At 40.2% G+C, this 17,521-nt stretch overlaps 1 protein-coding gene across 6 annotated transcripts in view; it reads right to left on the reverse strand.

Annotated features, from left to right (window-relative positions):
* LOC109863569 overlaps window positions 1-17,521 on the reverse strand; it is a 240,012-nt gene that overhangs the window by 187,662 nt on the left and 34,829 nt on the right. For 3 of the 6 annotated variants that reach the window (XM_020443880.1, XM_020443861.1, XM_020443851.1), the window contains one exon: window positions 5,138-5,427. In XM_020443880.1, the coding sequence (XP_020299469.1) occupies window positions 5,138-5,270 (133 nt within the window). In that variant the 5' untranslated portion in view covers window positions 5,271-5,427. The other 3 variants (XM_020443897.1, XM_020443889.1, XM_020443870.1) reach the window with 3 other exon arrangements.

The following is a 17,521-nucleotide window of genomic DNA, read 5'->3' on the forward strand; positions in this document are numbered from 1 at the left end:
ATAACATATAAAATAATTAAAACTGCACAAAACAATAGTTACAGTAACTCGTAAGAAATGTTAATAAAACATTTTAGTTTGTACAATGTGGCCAAAGATTTGAAAAATTTTTTCAGTGTGTTAAATTGACTTTGAAACATCTAGATTAATTGAAATCATTGTGTTAAAAGCACTTAAACAATATTCCATTTTTAAATGACATGCAAAAAATGTTAATTTGTGAAGTTAACATAAATTTGACACGTGAAAAGATTAAAAAAATAATAACATATCAGTATTATGTTAATTTTACATTGAAGTAATAATCAAAACGTCGTAACACAAGAAAAGTTCTACATTTTGACGCACAATTTTTTACTGTGTACGGGGCGTTGTTCGAGGCGAAAAAGTTCGGACGGTGAACAAAGTAATTAATTCGCGTCGCGTAGACGCGTCGCCGAGACCTTGTTAATATAGCAACGCAATAAACCCCGCGGGCGAATCAAAGTTTGGCTCGTGAGCGAAATTGCCGAAGCACCCTTCCTCAGTCAGGACAGTCAGTAGTACAGCCGAGTCTTGATCCGACCGAGTCCGAATCGCACGTGATAAGACTGAAAGACGAGAGATGAGAAAGCGAAAAAACAAACGTGACGGAAGAGTGTGCTGTATGCCTTTTCTTGAGAAACTTGCGATCTTCGTGGGATTCGATCGCGATATTCGATCCGCGTCCGTCCAACTCTCGAGTCTCGTGTCGCGACTTTACGAGCATTTTTACTAGAATCGAAATTTTATTCAGCAGAAGAGAAGCTCGAACAAGCTCTATCGATTTTTTATCTTTTATCAAGAAACAGAACTAAGTCGAATGAGTAAAAAATGTTTCTCGAGAACTTAATTTTGAATTTTTTTTATCGCAAGGAAAATCACTCTGCAAGTTTTACAAGTATTGGATAATAATTTTTTCAAACCGTTCAACATTTAATTATCTGTCATATCAGTTGCTTACGCGTATGTCAGTTCTTTATGAATATAAAGAACGTAACGGTAATACAAAAAGCGACTTGTAAAACGTGAATAATTACTATTACAACCTCGCAATGGAAGTATGATCCTTTTGAAGTTCCGAATAATGAGACTACGCGCGCGTAAGCAGTTTCAGGACGCCATATGCGTGCATTCACAATCTCGTGTGTGTGGGTAATACGTGAATTAAGTACGCATGCCTACCTCACAATGCGGTCTTTGTGCCGCGTATACACGGTGTAACGCAAGATATCGCGTCATTGATCCATTTTTCTATACGTTACCGAAATTCAAGAATAAAGCGCATTGAATTTTGTTCTCGTTCCACGACAATAGGGTAAATGCAAACAGAACTGTAAATATTATAATGGCTGGCCGAATTGATAACTGTGTTACCTGTATATGTGTATCGTTCCGTGTTGATGCAATATGCGAATTGCGAAATTCGTCACATCAAGGAAATGCGCAAGCGGAAACCGGGAAGTTTGAAATTATCAAGTGTCTGTGGTATATAACTCTGGTATAAACCGAATGTATGGAGTCGCATGACAAATGACTCTTGGCCCTATTTATGTCGGCTTAACGTGACGTGAGAGAGACCATCCATCTCCGAATTCAGTACTTAGTCGTCTCATTATTGTGTCGCGCAATATTCAGACGACGGATCTCTCGACCTTTTCACATCACGAAAGTTAAGAAATTTCCGCGCGCGCGCGCCAAGCCCAAGGAAATAGCAACTGCGCGCCCAAGTATTCGGGTGTTAATTAATCGACAACATTTTAAGACGGGGCGTACACGAGACACCGAATTCAAGAATCGGTCTCTCTCTCCCATCGTACCCCCTGTTTGTGTGTTTACTCTTGACTGTTCTCCCACCCGAGTCTCTTTTGTGTGCAATCTCTTCTTCTTCTCTCAATTCACCCTCGCTTCGTAGAGGCGCGCGTAGAGTTATTACAACGACTCTCCATCTCTCTTGGCTATCCTTGTTACCCGCCGTTAATTAGAATACAGTCTGCTACCGACGACAACCAACCGACTTGCGAAAGAGAGTCTTCAATGACGATTCCCGTGCGCCAGTATTCTACTACTTCATCACTCTCTCACTAGTCCAAATTCCCATCGTCTCCGAGCGATTTTCTCTCTCTTTCTCTCTTTCCCCGCTCCCTTTTCTCTCTTCAACCCTCGCGCTCTCGATCCGTCGCTGCGAGAGAGCACACGATGTTTGCGGCTTGAATTATTCCGGATCTACACGCGCCTCTGAATCACGTTTTAAAGGATCTGCTTGTCTCTAGCCGAGTCGTTAAGGCGACAACATCGCTTACGACGGCGTCGGAATCTAACTGGAAAGGACCTTACTAAATGGACGTAGGACTCGTAACGATCTGGAAGATTGATGCCCCACAATGGTGCGCGCGCGCGCGCGCGCACGCGATAGCGAGTTCTCCAGTTTCCAGGAATATGCGAGAAACTGTGGGATGTTGCTTCGGACTTTGAATACATTTTGCACGAACGTATTGCATATGTAACAAATTTGCATCGCCATATGTACCGCACTATGCACCGTCTCGTTAAGAGAAATTCGATACTATATGTATACGATATCACAAATTATTTCTCACACGTGTGTACATGATATCACAAATTATTTCTCTAAAATAATCTTCCATTTCTAATGTAATTTCAACGCGCCACGTAGTTTTTACCTTTTTCTGAAAATATCACGTGGTCGTTACGCTTCCTATTAGAAATGTTAGTGAGTAAATCTCGGAAAGGTAGGGTAAAGGCGCAACTCCGAGACCCTGTTCATTAAGACAAACAAGGTAAGATACGTCGGAGAGTTGCAGAACGGTAGTGCTTAATTTCTCACGATGAAGTTCTTAGTGATTAAGACTGCGATCAGACTTCGCGCAAATTGCAAACTCAAGGACGCTCACCTCTTCTCATATCAGCTTATACGCGGCCTGCAACGGTAACCTTAGACATAACCGGAAGAAAATTGAGTTACATCGGGCACGTTTCAGATTGATTTCCAGGTAGCAGCGGGCTACCCTTCCTCTTCCCTCCCCAACCTGTATCTTTCTACGAAGCGTGATTGGTTTTCAATCCGTTCTACGTGGATCGAATGATCATTCCGTAAAACTCTACTTCGGACTAAAACTCTCTTACAATATCGTTCTCTCTGTGTGCGATAATTTGATCCCGCTGTAGATACATTGTTACCGATTCCACATTATCCGTTTTTCTTCTCCTCCACGAAATATATACGGAATAAAATATCGTATCTTTACCGACAACGTATATCAGAAAAGTAGAGTCTGTCGACTATTTTTGTGTCACATTCCAATTTTCCGTTCTTCAACATTTTGATATCTGCAATTGATACGCGACACAATGCTTTCGCGTAACGACAAAATCATTGCTTTGTTATGTTATATTATAATTTAATTATCTAAAAAAATATAATAAAGAGAACAAAGAGAAAGAATTTGTCACATTTTCAATGTTGCTGCGTCACACATTGGTATTGTATTACGAGTTTGTGCCTTGAGCAATCTATTTATCAGCATTTATAAAATGTATTTTCATTTAATGTATAAACGAAGATTATACAGTTTTGCGTTTTAGTAAAATATAGCAGTATAGATGGTAATAATTATCGATTCAAAATCCCGATGGCAGTAATTAACAATAACGCATTAAAACTGTCCGGCACTAATAAATTATGTGACCGACGATTCCTGTAATTCAATTATTGCAACGTCCATCAGGCAGAGTGACGGCATTAACGGATAACGCGCTCCGGGGTTATAAAAATTTAATGTCCGTCGAGATCTGAATACTCGTGAGATTGCTTTTCTCTTAAGCGGATATTTTATGCATTTATCATCATTCTCGGTTTGATGCTTCTCGTTAAGCGACAAAAGATTAAATTCTGAGCTCAATTTTTTTTTTTTTTTTTTTAAAGAAACATCATTAAAATAATTTACGACTGCACACCGAGATAGAAAAGACTCTGCTTAATTTATATATTCCTACTTTATTACGTTAATCTTTTATCTCAAAATATTTTAAAATAATATTGCAGTAAATATATCTCTCTCTCTTTCTCTTGAAATATTGAATAATGTATAAAATATTGAATACTATTTCATTTTTTTGCGTGATGTATATTTTGTTTACATCGCGCAAAGAAATATTATAACAATATATTATTTTCATTCTGAATGCTTCACTTTTTTTTGAAGTTTATTAATATTATGGCGAGAGGAAACGTGACAACGTGTTATGACTTCAGTTTGTTTCGCTTAGACGTTCTCTCTTTTCTCGACAGCGCGGCGCGCAAAGCTGATGCGCCATTAATTGTACTCGTTCGCGAACTTTCAACCAGTCGTGGCACGTTAATTGACGCGATCAATCCTTCGTGGAGCACGCTTTTGCGTTCGCCGACTCGTCGTTCGCGCTCTAGTCCTGATTGCTAAAGTTCGAGTCGTTAAAAAAGATTCAAAAACGGAGAAAAAAATAACGTTACGCGATATTTCATCGTTTACCGCCAGTCGTTCCCTTTTTTCCATTTTTCTCCCGTCGGACGAATGAAAATATGTCGCGTCAAAAAAAAAAAAATCAAAAAAAAAAAACGTGTGCGCTCGCTTTGACATGTTTTCGAGCGTGCAACGAAGCGACGCGCATAGCGCATAACCCAAAGCACAATTTATCATAATATATTGTACGGTAATGAAGATTAGTGACAACTGCAAATGTCGTGCACGTTTCGCGATGAAATGACGCGAATTGTCGGCAAATAACGGTGATGAGTCACGTGTTTACGCGAGATTTCAGTCCGCATGTATTGTTATAAATATCCTTTTTAACATATATCTATTGAATATTATAATATTATATTTATAGTCTCATCATTATTATCTTCACATACTACTCTCATAATACACGTGTTATTGTATCGTAAGTGAAATATCTGTTGAAAATGTTTCAATATTTTTCAAATAAAAAAAGTGAAATAGCTAAGACGTGAATTATAGTTCTATCACAACTGTCTGCGGTAATTCTGTCATTTAATTGTTTAACAAATCATTATTTAACAAAGTAGCGAGAAGTAAGCAATTGTATATGATGTACTCACTGTAACCTCCCACGTAGATCGGCGTCCACGTTACTTGAGTGTAGGCCAACGGCGTCGTTGCTAATAGCACGGCACTGAACCATATCGCCCGACGCAACGCACGCATTTCACTAGCGGCCTCGATAGTAGCCATTTTCTCTCCTTTCAATCAGTTCTCCGCCTCGATATTATCTTTCCCGGCATGCCTTCGTTACTACGCTCCGCTTTTGTTCGCCGCGCTCGTCGTCTCGTCCTTGTAGCTCCGTCTTTCAAGAACGCGCGCACAACAATACGTCACTGCCGGTGAATATCTACGCAATCGAACGAAACTCTCTCGATACTGCCGTCGTCTTATCTGCCGTCTACTAGATATTTTTTTTCTCTTTTATTATATCGCCGAGACGGGAAATAATAATAATATCTAATAATAATCTTCGGGCGAGTAGCTCGAAGGAAAGTAGAATATTCCGTGCAGCGCAATGTTCACGCGCACATATTCTTGTATAGTCCGCTTCGCAGAAAGAATTCTTGAAGAAGGAGTTTTATTAAAGCGAAATTCGATCGTAAACGCGGGAACAAAGAATTGCGACGAGCAATGAAGTTGTCGAGGGATCATGATTCAGCGAAATTAATTTTGCGAATCCGAACAGGCGAAATTAAAACGTGCTAAGACGAGATCAGAAAAAAGCAAATGCTTCGGGAAGAGCGTTTTTATTCGCGGGTGGTTCACGTGGTAATTAATCTTGCGGGAGTTTTAGGTCACGGTCGAGTCCGACACGGTACGGCATAATCGACTCGCGAAGCGGGAATTAATTAATTAAGCGCGATCACGCGTTTGCGACTCTAATTGGTACTCGACGACGCGGAAGAAATTAAAACACGCATATTTATCGTTTCAGTTAGCAACGCGAACTATCGAAAAGCAAAGGAAAATGCAATAGCAACACGACCATGTCCCGTAGTTGTGTATCGGGCGCACTTTTTCCGCGTCATCGAGCGAGAGAGTTTTACGTCACGTAAAATTTTGCACTCGCGCCGTTATTCTTCTCTTCCCCGGACAGAATCTTCATTTCTGCGCGAGTCCTGATTTATGCATTCTATATTTCACGTTTCCTCCTTCTTTTTCAAACATATTACTCCCGTTCCTTCGAGTATAACATGAAGACACAATCATCGCTTTCACCGACCCGCGATTACGAAAGTAACGACCTTTCTACTTTCGTCTTTTCTTTTTTTTTCACATTCGCGTAACGTTTGTTACCGGACCGTTTCTATTTTTTTCCCCGTTTCTTTTTTCTTCCTTCGACTTTCTCGCGCGGACTTTTATCCGTCTTCTGCTAAATCCTTCCGTGGCTTTACCCAGATCAAGAGGCTTTTTCCGTAAGATCCCGTCTGTAACAAAATAGCAAAACATATCAGTAGAAAGTTCTCTTTAGCGGATAATCATTAAGAGATGAAGCAATGTTGGGAGTAATTCTCTTGGAAAATTCTAAGATTACCGGAACAGAGCATCAGAACCTGTTTTCCGCGAATTCGCGCAGTTAGAAAAGCGGATTTTTGACAAAAATTGGAATGTTTGGCGCTTGTGCGAAATTCATTTTTTTCTGTGAAAAGTTTTTGTTCCAGCAAAAACAAAAACATATCTGCTATTGCATATAAAACATGAATATGCAATATTATTTATTTATCACGAAATAGAAAGCTACATTTTAAATTCTCACAGGCGAATTGTATCAGTAGAAGTAAAATTCGAATCTCGTTGTCACGCGATACCAAATATTTCCAATAATTGAGTTTTTACTACCACGTTACGACTCAATTTAATCTTTTACTTATCGACAAATATAATATATATATATATATATATACTAACGAAAAATATTTAAAATTTAATCGCATGTTTGTTAAAATACGTGAAAATCATTTTACGCGTCATGTATGAGAGGCTCATTCAGTTATATATTTTATTGTTTTGTTTATCAAATCGTAAATCTGAATAAAAAGCGCGAAAGCGTGACAAGTAATAATTATCTTCACGCAGTTACTGTAATATTTCTCGTTATATTTCAATTAATCCCGGAATAAAATTTATATATCTCGCGTCGCGAGAAGAAACGGAGGGATCGCATAGTTTTCTCCAAGGATTCGACGTCGTCGATGTCTCGTTACCGATATCTTCATCGAAGTGACGCGACATATAAGACGAAGAGGTCATGGTTTCCCATAATGTTTTACTGAAGTTAGTCAGGGTGAGGTCGAAGGAAGTGAGAGGAGGAGAGTTGGCAAACCCATTACGCGGCGCCAGCGGACGGTCGGCGGCGGCTCAGTCGCGTTCATAATGTGACAAGTCGAAGTTATCACCGCCGTTTTGCCCAGCGTGTTATTCACTCGTCGTTATCTACCGTCAGTGGTTTTACCAGCAAACTTGTCCGCAGTTATGAAAGCCACTCGGCGCGGCGAGAAAGACGGTCTTTATGCACTTGCTGGCATCGGCCGACGATCGGTGCTTAGCCTCAGGGACTATACGTGTACTTCTTCCCTTCCTCCGTCCCTTTTCACTCTCTCTCTCCATCTTTCTCTTTCTCTCTCGTACCCTTTACCTTGTACTTATCGCTCTCGTCCGCCTTATTAGCTCGCGCTATCTTCTTAACTGCTCTTAACATCGCTTTACTCGAGATTCCTAAACGCTTTCGTATACTATGGCATTTTCCGGTTTTGCGATCACACTCAAAGTAGAGAGAACAACTTCGCAACTCTCTCGCTGTTGTATCGTTTAGAATCAAGAAAAAAACTTTGTTAAACTCGCGTTTTCTCTCATATAAACTTAAGTTACTTAAATAACGCTCTTGTTAGTTTTTTAGATAAACTTTTTTTTTCATATTTTATTTCTTGTTTATTGCACAAGACACTATATATAATTTTTTGTTTTTGGTTTTTTTTTTTTTATTATATTCGAAGAATTTATATTGCTGGTCTGACCGGACGCTGACTTCATCTACTGAATTTTTGGTCTGATTAGACATTGACTGTGTCTACTGTGTGACATTAGTTTTGTAAAAATATTCGTATTTATCAAAATAAATGTTTTATTATAAGTTTTATTGTTTTTTTTTATAGTCTCCATTACTATTATATACTAAAAAAATAATTATATATAAAATATATATAATTTTATATATAATTATATATAAAAAATATTTTTTTTTTGTGTTTTTATACACGAAGTTATATTTTTTTGTACTTCTCGCTCGAACGGAGTCGTTTGCAACGACAGTCTCTAACTACTTCATATCTTTGTACGTTTTCAACAGCCACTGTACCTTAGTTGACCTCCCTTTCTTGAATACGATCTCCCAATTATAATTCGCCACTTCTGTCAAATACCTCGGTCGTAACCGAGTCAAGTATTCTCCTCCCCTTTTTCTTTAGGGCCTCATCTCTCCTTTCATTCTTTTCCTTTTCCGAACAATTCCGGAACGACTGCTGTGAACAGGTCTATCCAAAAGGTGCCGATGCAGTTAACTTAATCCAGGTGCTGATTGGACGCGCGCGCTCGGGAACAGAGACAACGAAATAGAAAGAGGACACATGTAGTCAGCGGGGAACAAACGAGAGAGACAGTCGCAAGCGGTCTGTAATTGTGCCGTGCAATTATGGCTAGTTCTGTTTGATAAAACCGACCTAACGGTAAAAGAGGGGTTTCGATAGAAGCGGAATCAGCGGTTATGAGAGTGTCAGCGACACAAAGGCCGGCTGCTAGCCTTATCCCATGTCTCTTTCCTTCTCTCTTTCGCTCACTACTCGTGTATTTGCGTCTCTTTTCAAGTGATCTGCAATTCGCTTTCCGCTCGGAAATGTTTTCTGCCCGGATTGTCTCTTCAGTTCGATTATTACGTTTCACCGTGTTACGCGAGCGGACAGAAGATGATGCTTCGATAGTCGTAATCGTACATCTTCCGCGCGTTGCCAAGATACGGAACGCGATAAAATTTAATGTTCATGCCGGAGCTAAATGGCCAAGTTTCCCATAGGAGAGATCAAATGTCCGAAGGAGCAAATAGGTACGAGTAAATAACATTTCCCGCTGCAAAGATAATTACTCGGTCCCGCAGTTCGCGCTGTGTGTGTGTGTGTGTCTGGAGTTCGCCTCGCTTCTTCCGCCCGCCATCTCTCGTCTCTTTGCCCTTTCTCGCCCAACCTTGTTTCTTGATGCCTCGGCAACTCCTCGTTTAGCACCGCCGCAAATTAGCCTGCAACCGCATTTTCCGCGTCCACCTACAGAGAGTACGTGAGTGTGGTGCACGTGGCTTTCGTTTCAAGGTGAGATTCTTTGGGACGAGACTTAATTAGATATACGCTGTCCTCTTTCGTGTGCATTAACCTGTCGCCTATTTAATTTAATGCTCATTAAACGTTTATTTAATGAGGCAAAAAGAATAATGTGGAACTCAATTGTCCCGGATCAACGAGATTTGTTTCGAGTAAATATACCTATAAACAAATGTAATCTTCTCTTCGCAGACAGACGCTTTTGACAAAAAAATGCTCAAAATGTTACTAAAATCCGAATCACACACAGGCCGGGAATTAAGGTCGTGAATTTTAAATTATAAACTCAGAAAGACGGTGAGACGAAAACAACAATTCTCTGTGTAAATTTATAACACGTTTACACAAACATCAGAGTGTCACAGTTACATGTATCGATGAAAGTTAATCTGCCGAGTGCCTATTGGAGATGTGCACGGGGCGATTGAACGCGCGACGAACCGTTGTAATTATTAATCGAGTCAGGCATCAATTAGTCGGAATATCGATTAATCGTGCATCAGAATGTATCTTAGTCTGTACACAATTACGGCTACCCTCCCCTTCCTCCCTTCTTCCTCTCCGAATTGTCCGTGGTTTCGGATGACTGTGCATTTCGTCATATAATTAATCATCTGACCATCGCGCCGATCAAACAAGCCGTAGTGACGTTTCTTGCGGAGTTCTGGTTGGGTGATTTTCCCTAACTAACGAGCGAAGTCACTCGCGCATCGCACCAAGATTAACGCGTACATAATGACACCGCGAAGTCATGAGTCATGAGCTCGCGAGTAACAAACGTTACATCGTTGGATGCAGTAAATGCGGCAGCTTCAAAATAAAACTGATTTGCATTTTGATATCTTTGCTTTCAAATCACCGGGAATGTCGTCATATATACACTTTATGCGTTTGTGTTGCACAAATGTACTTTTCTATCGCGCCATCACAATAAATGGTACGATGCTAATTCATTCTGTAAATATATATCAGTAAACGTATCGAGAAGATTTATTTCTGCTGTGTACACACGTGTACGTGTTGAAATATGCAAAACAGGAAGTGCGGACCACGTTTGCAGCGTTGGTTGCGGCTCGTTATGTTATAGGTTGAAGATATATTCTTGGATAAGGCCGTATGATAAAGATATATGCATCAGGCATTAATATTCAGATCAGACCGAGCGTGAATTCTGTAGCGAATGTCGCCCTATACTACTAGTTTCACAAACATTTCTCAGAATGTACTCCAGGTTATGCTCCCTGTTGTAGGAATACACATTAAACGTCGTTGATTCATTTCATATGTAATCGTTTCGACACGTGTAATTGTCGTCAAACAAATTTGTTCAAATTATTTTCACATTATCATTCAATTAATAAAATAAATTATATTTTATATTGTTAATTTTTTCGAAACAGAAGAGAGAATGTCAGTTAAATATATTATCAATTTAATTAGATATAAATATGAAAACCAATTTTAATGTACTAATTATTAATTTTGTTAGTTTTGTTAACCGAACTTTTTTTTTCGTCGCGCAATTTTTTCACGCGATATATTCGCCTAGAGATTACGTTTCTTTTTTTTTTTTTTTTTCAATTTAGGGTATACATATCACATACAAAATTACATCACGTCGCTATAATCAGTCAGGTTCCACGTAGCGACGACCGACGTTTGCCAACTGGAACGCGGTGCATTTAGTTTCTAATGGAGCTTAGCGACTAAAGATAATGACACGTCCGTTCCGCAGCAGCGAGCAACCTCCGTCCGAAACGTCGCGGCGCTACCTCGTGCTAGTCCAAGTACTAGACAATATTTGTTTTTCACTCCAACAACTACGGCAAACGTAACGCCGCGTTGTTTGCCGGAATAGAACTTCGAACTAGCTACCGGAAGGATAGAGAACGTCTCGTACGAAGTTTACCGAAGGAATGTTTATTCGGGAAAACGACGTGTATTATAATCGAATCTTTAAATTAAAGCTTGTCTCGAAGAGAATCTCGAAGAAGAAACATGTCAATTGTTTAAATAAAACCCCGACGTGTAATATATATATATATATATATATATATATATATATATATATATATTGTGTGCTTGATCAAAATCTGCTAGAAAACAAAAGATATGAGTTTTGAGTCTGTAAAAACAAAGTGTGCATATTTTCCAAGAAACAATGGTTTCGAAAGAGTGTCAATAATTATCATTAGTGCTGCAGCTCTGTGCTGCCAAGAAAGAATGTTTCCGGAACGAAAGCGAAAAAAAGAAAAAGAGAAAATAATAGAACGAGTGAGCGCAATATGAAAGTGCAGGGTAATTATCTCGCGTTTGTTTCTCTGAGCTTCAGATTTTTCTTGTTTCTTCAAGCTTCAGCTTTGGTGAAAATCTCCTTTTCCATCCGAACACAAAACTGCCGCTATGAATGAGTAAACAAATTAGTATATTTCATTAAACTCCTTTCTACGCGTTATTTCTCCCTTTTTGTATTATTTTTCTCTTTAGTTCTCTTATTTTATTTAGTTTGCTTCTAAAAACCTATTAAAGTCGTTTGTTGCTCAAAATGTCAAAGATAACATTTTTTATTTATTTAGCGACTTGTGCTCTGTATAGTGTTGAATTATTTTATGTTTCCTTGTATCATCAACTGTACAAATAAACAGATAATTCATTTAGACAAACATTAAATAAGATGTGTAAATACAATATAAACACTACGATTGTTGATGTTAAACGCCGTCAAATCGTTTCGCGATCGCGCTATCCGAAGGTAACAATAATATCACGATAAAAATCTCGATTGTCGAGAAATATTTCACACACAGACCAGACAGACACACACACACACACACACACACACATTCTCGAGCGAAGATATTTCAACTCGGTTTTCTCGAGCACTTGATCGCGGATTCGTGCTTTTTCCGACCGTGCGAGCGGCATTGATTGTCGGGCATGCATGACAAAGTTGCGGCATGCGTTCTCTCGATGAGTACACGAGGAAATCTACAAATGCGCGTGTATCTGGCTCGTGTGCTCGCCTCCCGCGAGGTCCTCACGCTCCACTTCGCACAACACGTAACGTTTTCACGCGTATCCGGGAAAAATATATAGTTTCGGTTACCGTGTGTGTATGTGCGGCGCAAGTGCTTGGAGACGCGCCACCAAGATATACGATACCAACGCGATTTATCATCGTGACAATTTCGAACGGAACACCCGTTTCGCAGCCGCCGTTTTCCATTCCTCTCTCCTCCCCTCCCTCTCCGGGTATCCTCGCGCCGTCGAACCCTCTCGAAATGGCATCCCCGTTGTGCGCCCGGCGGCAGCTTTCCCATCACACCGTCCTCCGCTGCAACTCTCGTTCGAGAACTGCCGCAAAAGTTGCTTATATGATTAATCGAACTTTGCCTCTCCGCCAGCTGTACTATCTCTGTGTGTATACGCGGAAACTTCAGACTGAAGGATTAAACTTTTGTTTCTTTCTCGCGGGTCGCGACAGATGCGCGAGACCGATCGTTCGGTCGCGATTTTGGCGTGCAGACGCGAATATATATGTATATAGAATCGATAACGGCGCGAGATGTGTAATAATGAAGCCTGACTCTAAATCATCCAATGCAGACAGCCATTGAACAGGTGAAGGATCGAAGGGATATGCATCGGGACAAGACAAGATGAATAATGTGTTTGTCGGCGGAGAGGAAACGTTTGTCGTGCATAATCTTTTCGATCTTATAGCTTAGAAAATCTTCGCGAAACCAACTGTTAGAAACTATAAGCGTATCCATTAATTATATCGTTAAAACTGCGTAAAAATACGCGACGATGTACAGAGTAATTAATTAATCTGAAGATTTAATCCGAATTAAAAGCGTAATGTGTATATCTCTTTGTTCTGCAGGATATAGCCCGCGCTATATTGATAAAATCAGTAAAGCTATGGATCAACAATGTACGAGACCATAGGATATACCTTTGTTTTTAATAAACGTCGTCGCGCCCACAGATTACCTATCGTCGTTGTCACGCGCGATTTTCTATACGCGCCGCGTCTTCCTCCTCGGTCGTTGCGGGCAATTTTTCACTTTTAATTAAAGACGACTGTACTATAAATATTCAGAGAAAAGCCGCGGATTTTTATCACCGGCGCGCTCCTGTTGCCCGTGCATTCAAACAACGCGTTTCGTGTGGCGCTTTATCAAAAGAAAAAAAATCCGCCCGGTCGTCGCGAATATAGGCGTTAAATCTCCACCGCGAATTTCGCGCTAGTTTCTTTTTTTTTTTTTTTGTTCGCGGCGCGGAGCATCCCCAGCGTCAGATCATTACCCCACCTTTTGTCTCGCCGCGTATATCAAATAAATGGCTAGAAATCGCGCGCCAGAAAGACTGTGGTGCTACAATGCGCTGTGCATATATCTGCTATATTTTTTAAACACCCGACTATCTGTAGGGATAACGTAAACGCGGCGTGTACGCGACAATCGCGGAATTTCACTGTAAACCTTGTTTTTTTTTTTCATACAGCCGTCGGGAGGCTTCGAACGCAAAGCGGAATCGCTGATGCTCTCTCTCGAATATTTACAGAAATATTAATTTCAATCATTTATTATTTTCAATAGTGTAAGGAACGTAGTAAGAAAAAAATAACAAATGTAGAATGTATATTTACCAATAGATGTTTCCTTTCGAAGATCGTGTGCGGAACGCACTCTCGAACGGATAAATAACGAAAAAACATGGCGGAGACTGACTAGCAACGACAACAACGTTTCGACATTCTTGACATTCTCGAACACTCCGACACTCGGGAGATCGAGGCAACTTCACACCGATGTGCTCCGAGCGTTTGGAGTATCAATGTCCGATGGTTCGACACAACGCAAAAAACGCGACCGAAACCTAACGCCCGTACACCGGCAATTGCGGTAATCGCGATCGAATACGCCAATTAACACTCCGCGATAATTGTCGTTTAATTCGATATTCCCGACAACTATCTGCGCGAGGAGTTTACTTTAAAGACGAGAACGCGCGCAAGACGAAACACACGCAAACCGATACCGCGAACTAATGACAGGACATAGACGTATAATTCATAGACTGCGCGTCCGCTATCGTCTTTGTTAATAAAAAATGTGCAAGAAAGAGATAAGTGGTTTAGAACTCGATCTTGCGATCGAGCTACGATTTGTTTACAAATCAGACTGACGCATTAAAATATTCTCGCTGATCTTGACTACGATCATACTTGCTCGTGCTACAAGATTCGTATTGTGTAGGAACTACATCACGTCACGTTGGAAAAAACAGTTTAGTTTTCGAAGCTTTTTTCAAACATTTTTTCTTTCTCTGTGTCTCTTTGTTTCTCTCTTTTCGTCAAAAACACATTTTCAAAATAGAAGAATAAAGCACTACGCGCAATCTTATGCTTTGTAAATCCATTCGAATCACGTGATCTTTTACGAACGCGAGGTACGCCATTAGTTTGCAAAGTGACGCGGCGCTATCGGTTCGCGCGAAGTAATCTCGTGTTTTATGCGGTTTTTTCTTCTTCAGAGGAAGTTAACTTCGCACGCAAAAAAGCGTCGGGAGTGTCGAATTTGACGACGAACGAACATCGTAGAACATTAATTTATTGCATATTCGGTTGCAATTATCGATCTTTCTTGTAAATACAGTCGCGCGCGCGCGCATCATAGCGTAACTGAGAATCTCGGGAAGAAGAGCGTCGCGTCGATGTGAAGTTGCTGTTCTTTCGAGTTTTTCCGAAATATATCCGAGAGTCCGATATGTTGAGCAATATTACAGTTTTGCGTGTTTCACGTTATTTATTTTTTGAGAAGCGCATTGCGCGCGTGTGATCTCGCTTCGGGCGGTATTGAATATATTAAACCGGTAAACGATAAAAACAAGTGATGATAATTATCTCTCTTGTGACATTCACGTTCGACGTTTGTTGATTTTCGTACCCGCACGCTCTAACGAACATTTTCGCGACATCGAAGTTTTAGCTCTGCATTCGTAATGATCAAATTTATTTCGAAATGAGTCGTATTCCGTTTATTTAAAAATGCATCGCGTTTTTTCGAAATTTCGAACGTACGTGTGAATTAATCGAAAGTAAAAATGGCTATAATTAGCGGAATTGTGTGATACATAGACGTCGTATTTGAAGCAGCGGCCGAGTCAAAAAAGAATTGCGGAGGAGGAAACGTCGACCGGCAAGTAAATTTGCATCAAGTTTAATGTATTTTTAAGTTTAAATAAATACGATACAGAATAAATTTTGAATAAATATAATATTGACTGTTTTAAAGTAGATAAAATAACCAAATATTTATAGTGAAAATATTAGAAGAATATTTATAGAATATCGGTGGAAATATATTTGTGCTATATCAGTAGGATATATATTTATGGTGAAAATAATTATATTAGATGTTTTGTACTTTGTAATTTTTGACTTTGTGCAATTTTTGTTTATTCATTTCTTCAAAATAAGTTCCTCGCCGCAATGTTTAATCATAACAGAAGTTTTTTTTTTTTTTACAGCCAGGAATGAAAACTTCCCACAACAAATCAACAATCTCCGCGCAGCTTGTGGTGAATAAAGTATCGTCTTTGTACCGATCTCGCCGCGAGGAAAATCTCGAAAAAATTATCGATAGAAATGGTCCGCGGATTATCGACAAGATCTTACTTACGATCACGAACACGCGATCCACAAATGGCTCTCGAGAAGCACAAGGTTCTTATGTGACGATAAACGCGCGCGAGCGACGTCACATATATCTCGTAAAAATCCGACAGAGTAAAGTTTATAATCCTAAACTCGCAACATCGTTGCGCTAGTGGCGCAAACGTGTTGCCAGCCAGAAACCCGGAATCAAAGTAATCCCGTTCCGGAAAACCCGCGTATCCCGGTCAAAGTTTTTTCTAATTGGACCGCGAGTTAGCTGGATAAGAAGCACGTCGGAGGAGGCCACAGAGAGAACGCGCTGCTGCGGCAACGGCGACTTAGACGAAAGAACGAAACGGACGAACGTTTCTCTCGGAGACGCTCTTCGTTCGAAGAGCTTGTGGAATCTTCCAATTCGACTAAGAAACTCGAACGTCCCTGCAAGCAGTTTAATCGAATTCCACTCTGCGCGCGGGTCCTTGCTTCCAATCTATATATCCCGGTTTTCTGAACTATACACCGCGTTCGCGTACACGTGTCGATGTGCATGTACACGCACGCAGACAATCCGGAAAAGGATCAGATTCTTCGCCATTTCTTATCAGATCGGTAACTCCGCTTGTCGCACAAAAAAAAAACGGTAACGATTGCGGATAAAAATCCTTTTCTAAAATTTCTCCGGAAGTAGCTCTTTGACAAGCAGTTGTTCGATTCTTGAAAACGTCATACCCTTGAAAACTATCAGGGTCAATGTAACAAAATTTATCTTAATATGTGCTTCATTAATGAATCTAAGCTCGATTGTTTGATTTTACTCGTGTAAAAAAACAAACAAAAAACAGTAGTTAAATATTAAAAAATATCATTACTCAATAGCTTCCCATGTAGGAATTGCCGACAGACTTCCAGTAATACTACTAGGCCAACAATGGCCCAATCTTTATAGCCGATACTCGATATTGACAATTGGTCCAGTATTGTCCCATTTTTGTAATTTATAACAGCCCAATATTGGCCCGTTTGTTCACCAGTGTTCGGCATTCATATTGGGCCAGTATTGGCAAGAAGACAGGACCAATATTGGCCCGTTTGTTCACCAGTGTTCGGTATTCATATTGGGCCAATATTGGCAAGAAGACAGAACCAATATTGGGCCAGTATTGGCAAGAAGACAGGACTAATATTGGGCCAGTATTGGCAAGAAGACAGGACCAATATTGGGCCAGTATTGGCAAGAAGACAGGACCAATATTGGGCCAGTATTGGCAAGAAGACAGGACCAATATTGGCCCGTTTGTTTACCAGTGTTCGGCATTCATATCGGGCCAGTATTGGCAAGAAGACAGGACCGATATCGGGCCAGTATTGGCAAGAAGACAGGACCGATATCGGGCCAGTATTGGCAAGAAGAC

This window comes from Pseudomyrmex gracilis, unplaced genomic scaffold, assembly GCF_002006095.1.
Source record: "Pseudomyrmex gracilis isolate BER0280 unplaced genomic scaffold, ASM200609v1 scaffold_0, whole genome shotgun sequence".
In the NCBI taxonomy this organism is placed as follows: Eukaryota; Metazoa; Arthropoda; class Insecta; order Hymenoptera; family Formicidae; genus Pseudomyrmex; species Pseudomyrmex gracilis.